This window comes from Archocentrus centrarchus, chromosome 18 (genome assembly GCF_007364275.1).
Source record: "Archocentrus centrarchus isolate MPI-CPG fArcCen1 chromosome 18, fArcCen1, whole genome shotgun sequence".
Classification (NCBI taxonomy): domain Eukaryota; kingdom Metazoa; phylum Chordata; class Actinopteri; order Cichliformes; family Cichlidae; genus Archocentrus; species Archocentrus centrarchus.
The window spans coordinates 13,206,244-13,226,959 of record NC_044363.1 but is presented as its reverse complement, the minus strand read 5'-3'; the positions used below and the strand labels follow the sequence as shown (position 1 = coordinate 13,226,959).

The following is a 20,716-nucleotide window of genomic DNA, read 5'->3' as shown; positions in this document are numbered from 1 at the left end:
CTTCAACTTCAGGGGATGAACTAATTTTTGGTCATTCTCCTTCAGGAGTTCCCGGTAGAGAGCAGAATTCATGGTTCCATCAATTACAGCAAGTCATCCAGGTCCTGAAGCAGCAAAGAAGCACCAAACCTTCCAAAAAGTTCAACTTTTTCTCTTCAGTCCACAGAATATTTCCCCAGATGTTTTGGCAATCGTGAAGATGTTTTTTTGGCAAATGTGAGACAAGTCTTTATGTTCTTTTTGGTCAGCGGTGGTTTTCTCCTTGAAACTTCCCATAGATGCCATTTTTGCCCAGTCTCTTTCTTATTGTTGAATCATGACCTCTGACCTTAACTGAGCATAGTGAGGCCTGCAGTTCTTTAGAGGTTGTTCTGGGATCTTTTGTGACCTCCTGGATGAGTCTTTGATGCATTTTAGAGTAATTTTGGTAGACTAGCCACTCCTGGGAAGGTTCACCACTGTTCCAAGTTTTCTTCATGTGTGGCTCTCACTGCGGTTTACTGGAGTCCCAAAGCCTTTGAAATGGCTTTGTAACCCTTTCCAGCCAGATGGATGTTAATGGCTTTGCTTTATATTGGGGTTATATGATTTTGGCTTAGCATCACAGATGAGTACTGGGAAAGGCATCCTCTTCAGAGACTGAGGAAGACATGTCCTTTCTCTTATCAGACAACTTTTTTCTAGATGTTTTTTAATGACCTTAAAGTAAAAGACGTTTCACCTTTTACTTTTGTAAACAAATCTCAGCTTTGTGTAGGTCTCTTTTCACCGTTTTTTTCAGCAAGTTTTGCTCAGTAGGACATTTTTTTTTATGAATGCAGAACTCAACCTGCATTTCTTAGTAAAAAACCTACTATATGACAGTGAGGCAGACGACCAGACAGAATCATCTGAACGTGCACATTTCAACTTTTATCTGGTCAAAGATTGATTATAGACCTGACAGTTCATATTGGAATTCAAATAATTTAGCAGTTGTTTATTTTGTAAATTTGATCAATAATTCAACAGAAATAGCAGCTAATGAGGGCTGGAGATAAGTGGGGTGCTTACTGGGACTGGCACTTTCTGGGAGCACCTCTGAATGAAGAATGCAGCGAGTCAGAAAGCTTTAACAGATCGAGAGAGAGAGAGTGAGACAGGCATTCCTGCTGCTGAGCTGCAGACGGTCTAATCCTCTCGGCTTACCTGGAGCGACTCCATCTACAGGGAATCTGACAGGGGGTGGAACTTTTTAAAAACTTCTGCAAATCCTGTTGGCTCCACACTGTACCCTTTGTCACAAGATGAATCCATTTGGTGAGCTGCAATTTAGATGCATCTGTTAATGGAATTCTGTGCAAACAGAAAGCACAAGCGTGATAATGTTGATAAGAGTGTCTGTGCTGAGGTAGAAAACTCATGTGGACCAAATTAGAAGATGGCTGTTTTTTCTGTTTTTTGGGTAAAAACAGAAAAAACAGTAACAAAATATCTGAATTCTCAGATAGATGATAAGTCAGGCTCAGCAGTAGCTCAGTAACATGGGAGCTTAAAGTTATACATTATTTATTCAGACCTTAGTGGGATAGTATACTGAAGTTTTATAACACTGATAAACTGAGGTGGAAGATGCCGATGTTGATAAAATGACATTAGAATTTTCTGAATCACTTCATTTTTCTACACAGCACTGCCAAAAGTATTCACTTGTCTGCCTTTATACACACACGAACTTGAGTGACTTCCCATCCCTAATCCACAGGGTTTAATATGATATTGGCCCACCCTTTGCAGCTACAACAGCTTAAACTCTTCTGGGAAGGCTTTCCACGGGTGTTTAGGAGTGTTTATGGGAATTTTTGACCATTCTTCCAGAAGCACATTTATGAGGTCAGACACTGATGCTGGATGAGAAGGCCTGGCTCACAGTCTCATTTCTAATTCATCCCAAAGGTGTTCTTCCAGGTTGAGGTCAGGACTGTGTTCAGGCCAGTTAAGTTCTTCCACACCAAACTCACTCATCCATGTCTTTATGGACCTGCTTTGTGCACTGGTGTGCAGTCATGTTGGAACAGGAAGGGGCCATCCCCAAACTGTTCCCACAAATTTGGCAATATGAAATTGTCCAAAATGTCTTAGTATACTGAAGCATTGAGAGTTCCTTTCACTGGAACTAAGGGGCCGAGCTCAACTCCTGAAAAACAACCCCACACCATAATCCCCCCCTCCACCAAACTTTACACTTGGCACAATGCAGTCAGACAAGTATTGTTCTCCTGGCAACCAACAAACTCGTCCATCAGATTGCCAGACAGGGAAATGTGATTCATCACTCCAGAGAACACGTCTCCACTGCTCTAGAGTCCAGTGGTGGCGTGCACCACTGCATCTAACACATTGCATTGCGTGATGTAAATTGTGGATGCAGCTGCTCGGCCATGGAAACTCATTCCATGAAGCTCTCCACACACTGTTCTTGAGCTGATCTGAGGGTCACATGAAGTTTGGAGGTTTGTAGCATGTGTGAATACTTTTGGCAATATAGTGTATTTTTCTAGTCACAAATCTATGGTTTATCTATGCACAATCTACTTTTCAGAAGGCATTTTTGTTGTAGATTTTTTTAAATGAATATAGAAACATGAAGAGTTCAGATGCAAAACCTTTTAAATCTGTCTGGACACTTTTGTTTTAAAAGAGCTTTTTTTTTTATCTGGATCTTATGGTAAATTTTAGTAATTTCATTGCACAGGCAGTGGTGAGGTGCCTTTAAAAAAAAAAAAAAAAAAGTAAATATAGTAATTTACCTACCTTTTAATAAATAATATATTGTTTTGAGGCAAAACGAGCAAAATCTTAAGTCCGTCCTCTGCCCAGTGTGAATGAAGGCAAAAGGCACAAATATCAGACTATGATAAAAAGATTTCTACACAGATTCACACAGTACAAATGCAATAGCACAAAATAGCAGCACATTTATTTTAACAATAACAGAATAGTAGATACTAGGCATCGATCATGGGCCGATCTTGCATTCTGATTGGTTCTAGGGACATGGAGGCATTTACGGGCACTGGGAAGAGGTGTTTGGAGGCTTTTTATAATTCAGACTAGTCAGAGATGGGTATTTAACAGGTTATGACATGACACGATTGATTGGCATACATCACCTGCGGCAGTAATATTTGGGGGGGCTAGATGGAAAGCTCTGGCGGGCTGGATGTGGCCTGTGAGCCGCCAGTTGACGTCCCCTGCCCTAAACCAAATGGAAGCATCTGGGACTGAATTAAAGCCTAAATTACACAGTCCTAGACTCCAGTAGGTAACCCCTTGGAAGCTTCTAGTTGCTGGGGAAAAAGTTAAATTCCCTGACCGGTTGGTGGGTGGCTGAATGTTGCTGGCTGTCTCTGGGAGGAAATCACTCATAAAGACAGAGTTGCACCAAAACCTCCTTGTCATTGCTTTGTTCCTAACAGATTGCCACCATCACCTATCGTTTGCATGGAAGATCCTGACTTGCCTACAAACATTTACCATTTTCTCTCCAAGCTGTACTGCCTTACCACTGCAATCAACATGTTTCCAATGGTGCAATGTTTATTTGAAAGCAAAAAAAAAGTCTGTTTATAGTTTGTGTTGTACTTTTCACAATTTTACTACCATTTGGTGAGTAGTTTGTAGGCAAGTTTGCATTTTCCATGCAAACTACTAGTAACTGTGGCAACCTAATATTGACCAAAGCAAGAATGGTTTTGGTGCAGCTCTGTATACCTCTTTGCCACCAGTTTCACACTAGTGACTACAACCGCTGACTAACTAAACACGGAATACGCTTTTTCCCTGAGTGACCAGTAGTTGCCAGGGAGATTACTGAATGGTTTCTAGGTTTGTGTGAATAGGGCTTTAGCAGTTGATTTCACAGTGACTGCCAGCAGCCCCTTGCAACTGGCCAGGGAATACATATGTTTCCCTACTGACCAGTCATTACCAGATGGTGGCTAACCGGTCTCTAAGCTAGTGCAATTGGGGCCTAAGATATCAAGATATCCTCTAGTGCAGAGGTCCCCAACCCCTGGGCCGCAGACTGGTGCCGGTCCATGGGTCATTTGGTACCAGGCTGCACTTAAAGAATTAATAACTTACATTATTTCCATTTTACTTATTATCTGAGTCTGAACGATATTTTATTTTGAAAAATGGGCAGATTATCTCCATTACATCCGTCTATGACTCCATCTGTCAAGACACTTGGCTCGGTCATATGATATGTCAACGCTAAAATTAAACCCACAAGCTTCACTGGTTCCTGTACGCAGCTGATAGTGTTGCATACAAATACACAGTTTACACAGTGGATCCACGTTTATTATTATACTTAGAAAATATCACCCTTTTGATTATGGTCATATAATTTATTTTGACGTATTTATCTGCCACACCTTAAAGGCCGGTCCGTGGCTTAAAAAAGGTTGGGGACCTCTGCTGTAGTGGGCAAAGAAGGCAGACTCCAAACTTGAGTCAGTCTCAAAAGATTACCACATTAAAATTATCAACAGCATTAAAAAGGACGTTTACAACCTGGTACAAAATCCTTTTTGGTCTCTATGAATAGTTTATTCCTCTATAACAACTGTATGGGTAATGATTAAAAACAAACAACCAAACAAAAACTCATCTATTTGAACCTTGTTTTAGCTTAAAATTAGGGGCATGGCTGTATTGACTGACAGATATCCCAACACAGGCGGCTGTACTCAATCACTGTCTCTTAATCCTCACCTATTATTTTATTCATTTTTTTGCATTTATTGGCTAGTGTGACAGTGAAGACTAAACAGAAAAGTAGGAGAAAGAGCAGGGGAAGACATGCAGCAAATGAGAACTGGTTGGACTCAAACCTGGGCCGCTGACTTTCAGCCCTAAGGCACTGGGTCACCTGCTCAGCTAATCTGGCACCCCTCTCCTAGTATTTATTAGCCTGTTACTTAGCACTGAAACAGCTGGTGTCTCCAAGTGCGTGTTGCACACATACAGGTTATTGATGCAGCTTGCTAGCATGAGCTAGCAAATTAGCGCTCCACCCCTCTGTTCAAATATATGGTCACTTATGCCTCAAAAAAGACCAAAAATAAGAAAAGGATGGCATAAGCCTGAATGCTAGTGTTGAGTCCTTAAAATTGTGAAACCCAAAACTAATGTCAGTGACATCATGGTAACTATGGCCATCTTGTATATACAGTCAGTTAACCTAACCAAACATCCATCCGTTTTCTTCTCCCTATCCAGTTCAGGATCACAGAGGCACTGTACCAGCTGAAACAGGGTGAGAGGCAGGGTACACCATGGACAGGTCCCCAGTCTGCTGCAGGGCGATCAGAGAGACAGCCATTCATTCTGGTGCCACCCCCTAACCAAACAACAACTGAAAAACACCTTAAAAATGTTTCAAGACTTGATCTCTAGGGTCAGGTGTGTTTGTTTATCCATCTCTCTGCTTAGGTCTCAAAATTGGCCCAGTTTCACATTGAAAACACTCTTAATGTTATTTCAGGTCATTTGCAGAGTTGCATCAAAAACAAATGCCCAATTTGACTGTTTTGTTTAAAGATTTGTTAGGAACTTGCAGTGAAGTGTAAGGTTACACAGTATTTTGTGATCGTCACAATTGCTATAGAAAACCAAAAAAAAAATACAGATGGGAAATGAAATAAAATGCAAAACATATAACAATGTTCTTTTCCCAACTGGACAGTGTTAGTCTAAGAACTTGCCCACATCGGTGATATGCTCACCTGATCTTCCTCAACACTTACAGCAGGCAGGCAAGCAGTTAAACAAGGGCTGTACTAAAGAGACATTATGATGCATGACTGGTGGAAGGCTGATAGTTTAAACACAGTCTGTTATTTATGCCTACAGAGACAACACAAAAACTGACAACTTGCTAACAGCAGCTTGGTGAGAGATGAGGCTGATCGAGAGAGTGGAGGCTGCTCTGAATATTCAAGTAGGAAAGTTAGCTGCCTAAGACTGGAGGATGCAAAATTGTCTCAATGGCATCAGTGTTGCAGAAGCAGGCACACCAGCAGGAAGTGGGTGAATGCATGACAGTCAGACAGGAAGTCATATTTAGCTCCACTCCACGGCTGAGTCACAGCTTAGTCTCACTGTTGGATGGCTGGAGATGCTCCTTAATTGCTCGTGTTTATTCATGCACACAGGGGAATGGCGATTGAGTGGCAGTCAGTGAATGAACTAAATAGGGAGACTGTTGGAAAAATAAACAGAGGCTGAATGACCGAAAAGAACAGACTGTTGGAAAGATGGAGAGATAAAAGGACAGGTGGGGAAAAACAGGCAGGTTAGTCAGTGAGTAAAGCAGACAGGTGGAAGGAGGAAGGGCTTTTTCTTAACCCTTTCATGCACTACACTGTCCACTACAGTGGATGCTTGTGCTTCATCCTACACTGCTACCTATTGGCCAGTCATAGGAAGTTGTTTTTGTTATTTTATTTGTTATTTGAATGTAATTAACAGGATCAGGGTTAGTCAGTGCTAGTAGTAGGGACAGTGGATCTGAGGATGCAGTATAATTTTCTGTCACTGGTGTGCTAAAAACATATTTCTCTGGTTCAAAAGTCAAATGCATGGTGTCCTATTGGGTGGACATGTTTGTATCTCCATGAAAAAAAGGTTCATAAACAAAATTTAAGTTGCAATGTTTTATTTTTTTCATGACTAAATAGGAAAAAAAAATCTTGACTGAACTTCTCAGTCAACGCTTTGGTGAAGGTTGGATTTAAATCACTGGGTTTGAATTTTTTTCTTTTTAATCATTAGTTGGTAAAGACGGTCAAGGGACACAGTTGAAAATTCCAGACAAAGCTACTCACGGAAGTCTGAGTTTGGAGTATTTTAATCACAGTTTAGTATTCCCAGTCTAAAAGGTCACATCAGCATATGTCAGCTGTAAAAGTTAAAATACCTGAGGGAAAGTTTCCCCCAAGTAAGTGCAGCAGCTGTCTGTTACTTTTTTGTTTATATTTAAATACACAAGAGAGGTGAGGAAGAGAGTGCAGGCAGGGTGGAGCGGGTGGAGGGGAGTTTCAGGGGTGATTTGTGACAGACAGACAACAGTAAGTGTGAAAGGGAAGGTTTACAAGATGGCAGTGAGACCTATGATGTATGGTTTGGAGACGGTGCGCTGACAAAAAAAAGTGGAGAGGCTGAGCTGAAGATGCTGAGATTTTCACTGGGAGTGACCAGAATGGACAAGATTAGGAATGAAATACAGCAGAGGGATGGCTCAGGTTGAAAAGTTTGGAGATAAAATTAGAGCAGCAGTGCTGAGATGGTTTGGACATGTGCAGAGGAGGGATAGTGGATATATTGGAGCTGCCAGGCAGGAGGAAAAGAGGAAGACCTCAGAGAAGATTTGTGGATGTGGTGAAGGAGGACATGCAGAGGCTTGGTGGGACAGAGGAGGATGCTGTGGATCGGGTGGGATGGTGGAAGATACGTCACTGTGGCGATCAATAAAGGGCAAAAGAGAAGAAATAGTTTTTATGCAGTGTGAAGATGTTTTTAAGTCACTACGTTACTCACACAAACACATATACTTTTGTTCTAATGGCGAACAGACATATTTTAGCACAAACTATGATGCTTTCTTATAACCTAACCGAGATACAGCACAGCAAAATGATGCTGTTGCAAAACAGGAAAAGTTAATGGTTCTGCACATTATAAAACCCCTGGAAGAGAGAGACCTGCAAAGAGAAAGAAAGCAAACAGTCACACGATGTCGGCACCAAGAATAGGCCCCAAAAAAGGAGCCATGTCACAATTTTAGTCCCTTCATTATGAATTTAATACACCGTGTGCTGTGGACCACTTGGGCCATTACACATTTTGCTGAGATTGGGCTACACATGCTTTTAAAAATAATTAAAGAACTTGTTACCTGTTAACATAATAAAGAAATCAGCATTTCCCAAGAGTAACTAATTTCCTGCCTAGTTATGGAAACCATGTTTCTCCTAAAGGAAAGTCAATAAATCAACTCCCCGGAGAAAGCCAGTGTAACATGGAGCATGTGTTATTGCTTAGAAGCTGTAATATAATTGTCACATACCAGGGATTTCATTGAACAATATGTGATAAGATTTGCACTTTACAAAAAAGTAAGTACAGCATTACTTCAGGTAGAGCCAAGTGCCACCTTTATTCTGGTCCATCAGCCAATAACAGCTGATCTCAGTGCCATGCTATAAATGGACTGTTACATATATAGTGCTTTTCTACTCTAACTGAGCACTCAAAGCATTTTTTATTACAAAACTCATTCACCCAATCAACACACATTCATACAAACACTTTTTTTCTATGCTTAAGCATCTTGTCTAACATTCACACACGCTCACGTGCTGACAGATGCGCTGGAGGCAACTTGGGATTGAGTATCTTGCCCAAAGATACTTCAACATTCAGACTGGGGATCAAACCACTGACCTTCCAACATGTAGACAACCCACTCTAACTCCTGAACCACAGTTGCTATATCAGATGATGACTTAGGTGATTTTTTTTTACCATTTTACTCATCCTATTGGCCAATCGCATTCAATATTTAGCTTGTTTTTCTCATGAAGCTTCAAAACAGGACTCTACCAACCAATGGATGATGTCACCGTAGCTACGTCCATATTTGCAACCCACCTAAACTTTTCATGCTGGGACCTCGTCAAGTCTGTTGACACTGATACCTAAAACAGAGCTGTACCATCAACTATTAATCATGTTAGATGGAATTAATAATCCTGTACTGAATTCAGTCACCCTGCTGAACTCAACCTTTGTTTTTCTGAGCTTTGTTCCTTAAACGTGGACACAAATTGCATAATTCATCATTATCAGTTGATTATTCTGTAAATGTTTAGTTTGGGCATCGAATATCTGCCATTAGTTTTCTGTTTGCTTCTCAAATAACTCAAAGGTTTGCAATTCTGTGTTGTTAAGTGCCTGGATGTTAATTTGTGCATGTTGATGCAAAAGGGACACAGCAAGGTGGACTCTTCCAAATGTGGAGATCTCTGTCTTGAGTGCTTGGTGACACCTGTCAGTGTCAGTGGTACTGCCTTGTTATTCTTTTTTTTTTTTTTTTTTAAAGTTTGCCTTGGCGCTGATTGGGTAACTGTGACACTTGTTTTTATTGATTTGGCTACATTTGCTGTCTTGACTTACTGTTTTTTTTTTTTGTATCCCACTGTTCTCCTTGAGGACGGAGCTTCATCGCGTGGGACGATTTTGTTGTTGGACATAAATTTTAGCAGCAGACTGCACCCGCTATGACTGCTGCTCAAAAACGAGGCTGATGGCTTAATCAAAGCCTGAGTGAGTTATGCAGATGGGTGAGAAACTGCACCGCATGTCATTAAGGTAATCAAGTAGGTGTCTGCTGCCAGCTGTAACTCACTGGATTCATGTTCTCACAGAAAGATATCAGGAAGACAGGAAGTAGACTACAACAAGAGCAACAGGTTTCTCTGTCATATCTGTTGTAAGCCAGTCTGGATTAAAATGGAGCGCACATACACGAGGCATTATGGTGAAGATGAAACTGAAGCTGTTAAGACTTCTGCACTTGTTCAGCTGAGATGAACTCATCGAGTGTTGCTTATGTCATTTCTCATAAACTTGTTGAGCCAGAAGCAACGTTGCTGGCTTATGTGGCAGGAAATACAGAAGAGTGCAAACATAAAATAGATATGTCAAACTACCAGCTTCAGGCAACTCCGTGCTTTAAATGCTTTTCCTGTATCACATTTTAGAGTAAACATTAATGTTAAAGGGGAGAAAACAACCTGGCTAGACTTCTTCGTGTAGTTGTAGTTTGGCACCATTGATTTAAACAGTGCAGATGCTTTGTGTTGATTAAAAAAATCTCAGTATTGATTCAGTTTATAGTGAAAAATATTCAGGAGGTGTCATCTTAAAGAATAGTTGGGCGAATCTGAGTTTGACATGATTTGTTGCACTGACAAATTGTCTTGAAACTACTACCTGAGCATTTATAGCATGCATTTTTTTTCCCAGTCTTATTCGCAACCAGCCTGTGTTTACTTGTGCTGCCAAGGCCTCTGGTAATTGTATTGGAGTTCCGAAAGCTTTCGAGTATGAGAGTTGGATTTTGCTCCATATTGACATGATAGCATCACACAGTTGCCACAGATTTGTTGGCTACACATGTCATGATTTGAGCTTTGTGACGTGGTGCTTTATCATGCTGCAGCCATCAGAAGATGGGTAAACTGTGGTCATAAAGTAAAGAACGTGGTCGGCAACAACACTCTGTATTGTTTAAACATTGCTCAATGTTATGTCATTGTTTACATCAAATTTTGACCCTACCATCCAAATGGCACATCAGAAATCAAGACTTATCAGGCCAGGCAGCATTTTTCCAGTTTTCTGTTGTCAGATTTTGGAGAGCCTGTGTGAATTGTAGCCTGAGTTTCCTGTTCTTAGATGACAGGAGTGGCACTTGCTGTGGTCTTCTGCTGCTGTAGCCCATCTGATTCAAGGTTTCATGTGTTGTACATTCAGAGATGCTCTTCTGCATACCTTGGATGTAACGAGTGGTTATTTGACTTACCGTTTCCTTTCTGTTAGCTCAAGGCAGTCTGATCAATCTCATCTCACCTCTGGCATCAAAGCGTTTTCACCCAGAACTGCTGCTCACTTTTTTTTTTGGACCATTCTCTGTAAACCTTAGAGATGGTTGTGTGGTAAAAGCCCTGTAGATCAGCAGTTTCTGAAATACTCAGACCAGCCCATCTGGCACCAACAACCATGCTCCATTCAAAGTCACTTAAATCACCTTTCCCCCCATTTCTGATGCTCAATTCGAATTTCAGCAGGTTGTCTTGAACATTTCTACATAGCTAAATGCATAGTTGCTGTCCCATGATTGGCTGATTAGATGTTTATTAAACGAGCAGGTGTACCTAATGAAAAGCCTAGTAAATGTAGCGGAATTAAGACTTAATGTTGCAGAAAATCCTACTGAATGTTTTCAAATCTACTATCAATATAACTAATCTTAATATAAACTTACAAAGGTGCATCAATTAGAGCTACTGTATGTTTTGGACAACTTTCATTTAGGATTGTCAAACAAATGTTGTTTGTAGAAAGTTTAAAAAGTTAATGAAATTTCACTTGTCCACAATAGCACATCAGTAAAGTGGCTGCATGTGAATACAAATTATAGGGAGTATGTAAAAGCAGTGTCCTCCATTGGTTTGTGGACGAGTCTCATAAAGCCACAACTTTACCATTGTGCCCATTGTCATATTGTTTTTTGGGAGCCAGAAGTGACCATATTTACACAAGTTATTATCTAATTCTAGCAAGATTGGTTGGACATATTCACAAACAAAGATGCTAACTAATTGTTAGTGAGTAATACACAAAGAACTACTACAATATTATTCACCAAAGACAGGCTGTTACCACAGTTAGTAACACAGCATACCGTGTTATTTATCAGAGAAACAGTGGCTTTTGGACCACTGAAAATGCACCATAATGTAAAGTTGAGTTCACTAACTCCAGTCTGCTAAGGTGATGCCTACCAGACAACTAGCATCATGTTTCACAACTTGAAGTTTTAATACAATTTAAATGTGTATACAATGGTTTAGTCTTACAAATTGATTATGGGAAGCAAAGCTGCTGTTGGTATCAGGCTATAAATGTGTTATTTTAATGGCTGAAGTTGGGCATTTTTGCATGGAGGTCTATGGGGATTGACTCACTTTTGAAGTCAGCCTCAAGTGGCCATTAGAGGAACTGCAGTTCCCACATTTACTTTCTTTTTCAGCTCCAAAGGTTGCCTCCTGATGTAAATAGAGGATTATGATTGACATTGTGTCTCAGTAAAACTGCATTTTAACCAGAGTGAGTGAATGTATTGAGTTTAATAGAAGCAGTAAATCATGTTTGTCTTAACGATCCTGAAGGATGTGAGTGGAAAACACTGCAGCCTTTTACGAGGGACTTCAAATCACATCAAGTTTTCTGCCTTAACATCTCTATATCTCAAGAGCCATAATCTAATACTTTATTGCCATGTCAACAACACGATTGGATTTATTGTTTTATTTAATTTAGTGTGTGTCAGGTAAAATTAGTCTTCCCTTCCTTCTGCTGACCTTCCTGTCTCTGTCTTCCTCCTGCAGGTGAAGGGGGAGGATTGAAATTCCACGGTGTCGACCTTCTCCAGCACTCTCCGTCCCCTTCCCCCTCTCCAGGGGACCCTTTCCCCCACCAGCCCCACTCCCTGGAGCCTGTTACCAACACACCACACCAGAATCTTCCACTGAGGAAGACACACTCTGACCTCGACACAACCTTACCTGCAGGTGTGTGTGACCATAACGGGGAGCTCTTTACCCTCTGTCCTTGGTGCAGATCATATTACTCCTCACATAAATTGTACCACACTTTCAAAGACAAGAGAGGGAGAAAAGAGGGGATCCGGTAATCTCAGAAGGAAATTTCTATGCTCATGAACTTCTCTTCATCAGTTTAAACTCTAGTATTGTGTCAGTAGCACAGAACTTTTCTTGGCTGTGGAAACAGTATTATTTTTCTGCACACTATAAATACTTAAGAAAAGGTATTGCAGAATTTATGCTACGGCAGCAAACCTTGTTTGATTTAAATTGAGCTTTTAGTTAAACAAAGATAAAAAATATATATATTTGTTTAATTTGTGATTGATTATGAATTTACATCCATTTTTTAAAAAAAATATTTTTGCCTCCTTTTTTGTTAACTCACACTCACACAGGCCTAGAGACTGGTTGGCCCCTGGCAAACTCCGGTTGCTAGGGAAGTGTGTACTCCCAGACTGGTTGGTGAGTGGTTGCTGGAGCTTGCACTGTGAAATCGGTTGCAAAAGCCTCCTTGTGATTGCACTGGTCACTAGCAGATTACCACTGTTGCCCATAGCTTGCATGGAAGACAGTGATTTGTCTGCAAATATTTGCGATTAACTCTCTGAGCTGTAGTGGAAGTTGAAAAAAAAAAAAGTGATATAAACCAGAAATGGAGAATGTTCACCTTCAAAGAAAAACTCAGCACACTGGGCGTGATACAACCACTGGTTGTTAGGGAAAATATTCCTTGACTGTTTTGGTTTCTGGAGGTTGCTGGCTGTTGCTGGAGGGAATCAGTTGCAAAGAAGGTGCTGCACCAAAAATCTCAGAGTGATTACTTAGGTTGCTTGCAGACTGTCACGGTTGCCTATAGTTTTTCATGTTTGTCTGCAAATACTCAGTAACTACTAGCTGAGCAGTAGTAGAACTTTCAAAAGTGTGTTGCAAAGTGGAAATGGAGACGCCTCACCTTTCAAGTCAAAGCTATTCCCCAGCACTGTAACAAATATGTTTCAAAAGGCACAATTTTTACTGTGGAAGCAAAGTGTTTCTATTTCCGGTTTGTGACATATCATTCCACTACAGCTCGGAGAGAAGCCAACAGTGTTTGAAGACGAGTCTGTAACTTCAATTCAAACTACGACCAAAGCAATTTGGTCATTACTAATATAAAGCAATCACAAGGCAGTTTTTCTAACCAGTTGGGGAAGGCACTTTTCCCCTAAAAACTGGGGTCGCTGACCAGTCTCCCGGTCTGTGTGACTAGCAATCACTTTCCCAGCACCTACCATCAACCTCCAGCAACTACTCACAGCAATTTGGGGAATATACATTTTTCCCCTCATGACCGGTGGTTGCCAGATGGTTGCAGACCTGTCTCTTGGCCTGTATGACTGGGACCTTTTTCACTTGATTCTACACTGTCACCATGATTGCCACACATCCAAAATTGTAGACAAGTTAACATGGTTAGTGGTTACATGCCTGCAAAACCTCTATATCTCTTCATGACTAATTTCACCAGGTGACAGCAAGCAACCTCCAGCAACCACTTGCCAACCAGTTGGTGAATACACATTTTTCCAAGTGACTGGTGGTTACCGTGGGGTTTGCCTTAATGTCTTAGTAGCCTACAGCACCAACACAGAGTAGCACTAGCTAATGCTTTAAAAAAATACCAGAAATACTACATTAAAACCCAAAAGAGAGCTAACTAAGAGTTATTCAACATTAGCTTGCTTGCTGGATTGCTAACACCACTAATAGCAAAATACCATCTGAGTAGAAATGCTAGCTTTTAGCTTGTTTGCCAAATACTCCACCAGCTAATGTTATCAGGTTGTCGATTATAATATTTCAATTTTTAGGCTGTAATAAATATTGTAAGACTATAAAGTGATTGCTTTTTGCAGTACTGGCCAACAGTGATACAAGGCAAGGGTTGTCAAATATTTATCCACCAAATGTTTGATTATACAAAGGAAATTACACAAACTAATGCTAAGTTAATAATTTATTTCCTTTAGATTTGCAGTAATCACTGTTTCTCAGTGAAGAACAGCCATGACTTTAGCCAGGATCTTTTCATGGCTTACTGGTTTATTTACCACAATGGGAACATTCAATCACAGTTTATGAAGGGTTCATGTAAACAGCTTAATTTGAATGAGGCCATAATTGTGGACAGAAAAAACAGAAAATCTAAATACAGCAGACTGCATTAAGCCCAAAGATTAGTTTATACTGTATTTTTCTAATTTGTTTCAAGGCCATGACCCTTTGCAGTTATTTTGTGACTTGATTATATTGCAGGATGAATGTGTGTTGTTGAGAATATGTGACAAATTAAGGGAAAAACTGATCCCTTGATCCCTGCAGTGGGTGAATTTAGTGGGTCTGTTACTGTGGAGGGCGTTTGGCTGGCATGATTTGGTAACCTGTCACACCAGATAATTTGTTACAGAACCATCTGGGAAGTCATACTTGCAAAATTGTAGGTGCTTAAAAGAACCATCTGTCTATCATCTTCAGCCAATCACTTGATAAACAAAACTTTTGCCAGATTCACTCCAGGGAAGATGAAAAACACCTTTACACATCAGTCAATGAAGAAATACTATCCAGTTTTGATATAAGTTATAATTTAGCATTTCATCTCTAAGAGCCGCAGCTTAAAATGTCCATAGATGCTCACAGTACTGGGTCTATGTTCATACCACAGCACATAGCTTGAAGCATGGCAAGGTGGATTCTAATCAAGATCTTGTGCTCCGCAAGGTAAATGTTTTTGATCCATTTCCCCTGTTAGAAAAAAGGGTCTATGCAAATAAATAAGGCAGTATTTTGGAAGAAATTGCCATTAAGCCCTACTTAAGGCACTTTATGTTGTCAAGGCAGGTTGTGTCTTTTATAGTTAGAATAGTTAATTAAACAGATAGGAGCTGTGAAGTTTTAATCATAACCTTTATTTTTTCAATGTGATTTCAGTGTGTCCACATTCAGTCAAATTTGCTGTGATTAGTTTTGTTGTATTGATTCTCCCTTCTTCTCTCTCTCTTTTACAGACAACAGTTTGGGGCAGCCAGCCCCAGATCAGCTTCACCCAGAAACTATGGACCATTCTGGGCTGCTCTGCTCAAATACACCCACTGCTTCCTGGAACGGACCTAAGGGTTCCACCTTTTCTCCCGGAGCATGGAATGAGCCTTACAATTACAGTAAGAACAAAGGCCCAACGGTACCACCCAAACAGCACAGTATCATCGGAGGAGGGACACAGGAGGGGGTGATGCTGGTGAGCTCAGGACATTCAAGCTCATTCAAGACTGTGACAAACCCTTCTCAGAGAGCATTGAATAACATGGACATGGGGAAGCGGAGTGAGACAGAAGGGGCTGCAGCGGATGGAGGGAGAGGAGGAGGAGGAGGAGGGGAAGCAGTGAGAGGGCGGGAGAGGTCGGCACGTTCCATAGCAGCACAGAACGCTTTCAAGTTTCGGGAGCGTTCCCTTTCCACACCCACAGATTCTGGCTCCTTTTGTTTTACAGAGGGTGGCATAAGCCAGCTGGATGGTAATATAACAGCTACAGGAAATGGGAATAATATGGACCACCAATTGGAACATCACAACTTCCTCGGCTTAGGTGAGAACTACGCCCTTCTCTACCCTAGAGGGAGCTCAGAAGACAGCGCAAGTACGACTGACACAATTTCTGTCACAGCTTCAGACTACAGCACAGAAGGCCGTTTGCGCCTACGCTCCCGCTCCATCTCCCTTAAAAAATCCAAACGAAAGCCACCACCCCCTGTGAGGAGCGTCTCTCTCATGAAAAACCTTGGAGAAGCTGAGGGCAGAATCCACCATCATGGTGGTCTTTATAGAGATGGCCGACCAAAGAGCCTGCACATCCCCAGGGACCACTTCCCAGACTTCCAGCCAGATTTCCTTCTGCCCAGCTCCTCTAAACCCAGTATTGGTGAGCGGGAGCCTGGCCAAGGAGGAAATGACAGACCTCCAAGTCTAGAGGTCCAGGCACCAGACAGGGAGGGAGAGACAGAAATGACCTTTCCCACACACTGGCAGCTAGGGGAGTGGAAGAGCAATGATCCTTACAGGTAAAAAAAAAAAAAAACTACACATGGATGTTTAGGACATGCACTACTGAGTTTTTATTCTGCCTGCTTTATGATCTGTTTTCTTGTGCCATTTCCTAGGTTTCCTGGAAATTTGGTTGGCAAAAATAAATGTAGTGACCTTCTTCTCTGCTCTTTTCTTCACATCTCTTCTTTGCTCTTCCTCAGGTCTCTGTCAGGCTCCAGCACAGCAACAGGTACCACAGTGATTGAATGTATGAAAGTCAGAGGTAGCTCGGAGTCCCTTCTTGACTCTCCCTCCACCTCCAGAGCCACATCACCCTCACAGCTTTCCATGGAGACTGACGTCAAGGCATCGTCCCCCTTCAAACCTCCAGGACTTATGTCCCCATCAAGTGGCTATTCCAGCCAGTCAGAGACTCCCACCCCAACTGTTCCACTCAGTCAAATGGCAGGTCAAGGGACAGCAGGTACAACAGGATGTAAGATGCGCCCCAAGATCCCAGAGAGGAAATCATCACTACCATCACCCAAGGACCCAGCTGCTAGGTCTAGATTGTCCTTTGAAATGCCTGGGAATGCACATCTGGAGCTTTCATCAATCAAGCCAAAGCAAAAGGCCAGCAGGCGGCATTCTGACACCTCAACAGCAGCAAAGCCGGGAAAAATCAGCCCCAGTTCCTCACAGGCATTGCCTGTGGTTACCCAGAATGAGCTGAAGACTATTCGGCTTCGTTCTATTTCTCGCGGAGACCTAGAGGACTGCCCTGATGGGGCCTCTGACACCATTGAAGAAGAACAGCATGGCCGTGATCTAGGCGAGGATCCCAGCCCACCACCCACTCTACCAAAACCTAAACCACCTGTTGCTGTAAAGCCTCCCTTACCCAAACGGCCAATGAACCTTCTTCTCAAGTCTCCTTCTCCCTCCTCCACTTCCCCCCTGGCGCTTGACTCGCCTCCTCCCTCACCTGTGGACCGCCCAGTGCCTTTAGGCAACATCTACAAAGTCATGAAAAAGCCAAAACCCAAAAAACCTCCACCACAAGCTCCAACCAATCCCACTGTTCTGCCCGATTCAAATTCTATCACTGCTCCACCAACTGCCTATGATCACTCATTCCTCCCCCACTCTCAGTCCCTGTTTGACCTTCCTCCTCTCCCAGATCCTCAGCCTCTCTTGGAAGACCCAGTGTTGGAGCCTGAATTTGATGCTGACCAGTTTCTTCTTGGGCCCGAAGATGGAGGCTCACTCCCTTCACCCTGCAGTAATCAGGAGGCCCCAGAACTCCAGGACAAGAGCAAGACGCTACCTTCAAGGATGACAGTCTCCTGCCTGGCAGAGCTGTCAGACAAAAAGAAACCCAAGGTAAAAAAAAAAAAAAAAAATGTATAGTGGTTAGATATTATCGGGTGAGTTCTCAAGGCAAATAATTTAAATAACACATTCACAGTTAATGATATTTAAGTCTTTATTCTTGAGAAATTCTCCTCATTTCTCAGTCTTTAAAACATTCTCATCCCTTTCCAGGTTCCACCTCCAGTCCCCAAGAAGCCCAATGTCCTGCTTCTTCCCACGTCAGTCCACTCCTCCACTAATGGCAGCACAGATCGGCAGACACCACAGACCGACAGCCCCATGGGCCTGCGGTCTCCGATAGGAACATTCCCACCAGACGATATTCCCAATACTACCAGTGTTCCGGACATGCCTGAGCAAGATGAGAACCACTTGGGAACAGACGAGGAGAGTTCAAAAGAGTCGTCACTGCAATCTTCTCTCCAGGATTCCTCTCTCACAGAGCTGGAAGGGAAGATGGCCAGCACTGGGATTGGGGCAGGTATGTCTTGACAGGACCGTATTATTAAGGTTTAAAACTTGTCATTGAATGGTGGTCTCGTAAGGCCCAATAAAAGAGCATTATGCATTTAATTTTAATTTTAAGGTGAGACACTATATGCAAAAACTTTTTTGGCCAATTTTATTTCCATAACATTTCTTCCTTAAGACTAGTAGAAAGAAAATGTCCAAAATGTTTTTTTCTTTTTGATATTTATGCAAGTTGGTACATGTTTAATCTGAGAAAAACATCGTTTGCATATTTTAACAAAAACATTTAATACAAAAATACTATTTTTTGTAAGTAAGTAACTGAGGAAGTCTCATTGTGATAAATATTACATTTTAACACTTTTTTAAAATTGTAAATTCCCTTCTATAGTTTGACAGAGGGATTTGTTTATATACCGTCCAGAGCCTGATTTATGGAACATTTTATTTCTAAAAGTTTGGTAAAATTAATTTTTTTCTAGCCATTTACACTGTTTTAAATGACTATAAAGTGATGAAGACACGTTCTAAATCCCCTCTATAATAAACCTTAAAAGACTAATAAGTTAACACAGCGAAAAAGGAATTTTTAACTTGGCTTTATCCAATATTCTTATTTTCCTGAATAATTTAGTAATTTAGCATGTATTTTAATATGCAGAAGCTTTATTTACAAAAACATATAACTTCAGAAAAGTTACAGTGGGAGGGTTTGCTGGTGATATCTGGTTGCTGATTAATTATTTTTCACTTGGTTGGCCACACCTGACCTGCAGTCTCTCTGCTCTTCCACCAGTGGTCCCACAGAGTCACTGCCTCAGCGGAGGGGTAGTTGTAGATTCAATAGCCTTCTATGATAAAAATCCAAAAATAAACCACACATTTGAACTGGAAATTTCTGACTCTCTAATTGTTTCTAATTAAATGGAGCCTCCCATAGATGCCATATTTATTTACATATATTAGCTAATTGTTTGATCTTAGTCTTGTTTCACTCCAAACATTGTTTCTTATCATTTTATATGCTTGTGTTGATGATGATAGTCTGGGAGAGCGTCTATATTTCATTAGGATTCATGCCTGCTGATTTTGATACATAACCTCCTGATTCTGACATGTTTTGAAGCGAGCCCCGTTGTTCTAAAATTGGCCCAAATCAAAACATAAAGTGGTTCACACTGTTTTTAACAGTGAAGATGACATTTATCATCATTATCTCACTATCACCTAGTTTTCTATGTAGCTGAATCAGATTTACATACACATGTGTTTGGGAAATCTGCTTTTTAAACCACAAAGCTGGCAGATGTATCCTCATCAGCTACCTACACCTAATAGTGCAGGTTGGACCCCTTTTACCTTCAGAACTGCCTTAATTCAACAAGCTTCTGGAAACATTCCTCAAAGATTTTGGTCCATATCGACATCATAGCATCACACAGATGCTGCAGAGCGGTCGGCTACCCATCCATGATGTGAATCCCCCATTCCAACACATGCCAAAGCTGTCTATGGGATTGAGATCTGGTGACAGTTTGAGTACAGTGAACTCATTGTCATGTCACTGTAGCTTCTTTTTCTTAGCTGACAGGAGTGGCATGTGGAGTGGTCTTCTGCTGCTGTAGCCCATCCGCTTCAAGGTTCAGTGTGTTGCGCGTTCAGAGATGGTCATCTGCATATCTTGGTTATAATGAGTTGTTATTTGATTTACTGTTTACTTCCCATCATCTTGAAGTAGTTTGTACATTCTCCTTTGATCTCTGACATCAACAAGGCATTTTCACAGAGAGACCTGCCGCTCACTGGATAGTTTCTCTTTTTCGGACCATTCTCTGTAAACCCTAGAGATGTTTGTGTGGGAAAATCCCAGCAGATCAGCAGTTTCTGAAATACTGAGACCAGCCCATCTGCCACCAACAACCATGCCACATTGAAAGTCACTTCTGATGCTCAGTTTGAACTTCAGCAGGTCGTCTTTACCGTGTCTACATACCTAAAAGCACTGAGTCGGTGCCATGTGATTGGCTGATTAGAAATTTGTATGAATAAAAAAGTATCGGTTGATATCAGTTGAAGTGGTGTAGATAAGAAAGTGGCTGGTAAATGTTTGTACTTTATATTTTTTAATATGATTTCTCTGCATTTTTTAGATGATCCAGCAGCCAATGAAAAGACAGTACTGCACATCGCAGAGGAAACTGATGATGACCTGTTGGCCAGCACACCTGCAACACACACCACTGAAGACCTGTTCACTATTATACACAGGTTTGAACACACACACACTCACACAGACACACACACACACACACACACACACACACACACACACACACACACACACACACACACACACACACACACA

At 41.4% G+C, this 20,716-nt stretch overlaps 1 protein-coding gene across 1 annotated transcript in view; it reads left to right on the top strand.

Annotated features, from left to right (window-relative positions):
- The window catches only part of nhsl2 (NHS-like 2), a 233,597-nt gene that overhangs the window by 204,558 nt on the left and 8,323 nt on the right, over positions 1–20,716 (top strand). The window contains exons 5-9 of the mRNA XM_030753635.1: positions 12,225–12,407; positions 15,491–16,541; positions 16,728–17,889; positions 18,052–18,361; positions 20,502–20,619. Coding sequence (XP_030609495.1) covers positions 12,225–12,407; positions 15,491–16,541; positions 16,728–17,889; positions 18,052–18,361; positions 20,502–20,619 — 2,824 coding nt within the window. The remainder of the gene's footprint in view (positions 1–12,224; positions 12,408–15,490; positions 16,542–16,727; positions 17,890–18,051; positions 18,362–20,501; positions 20,620–20,716) is intronic.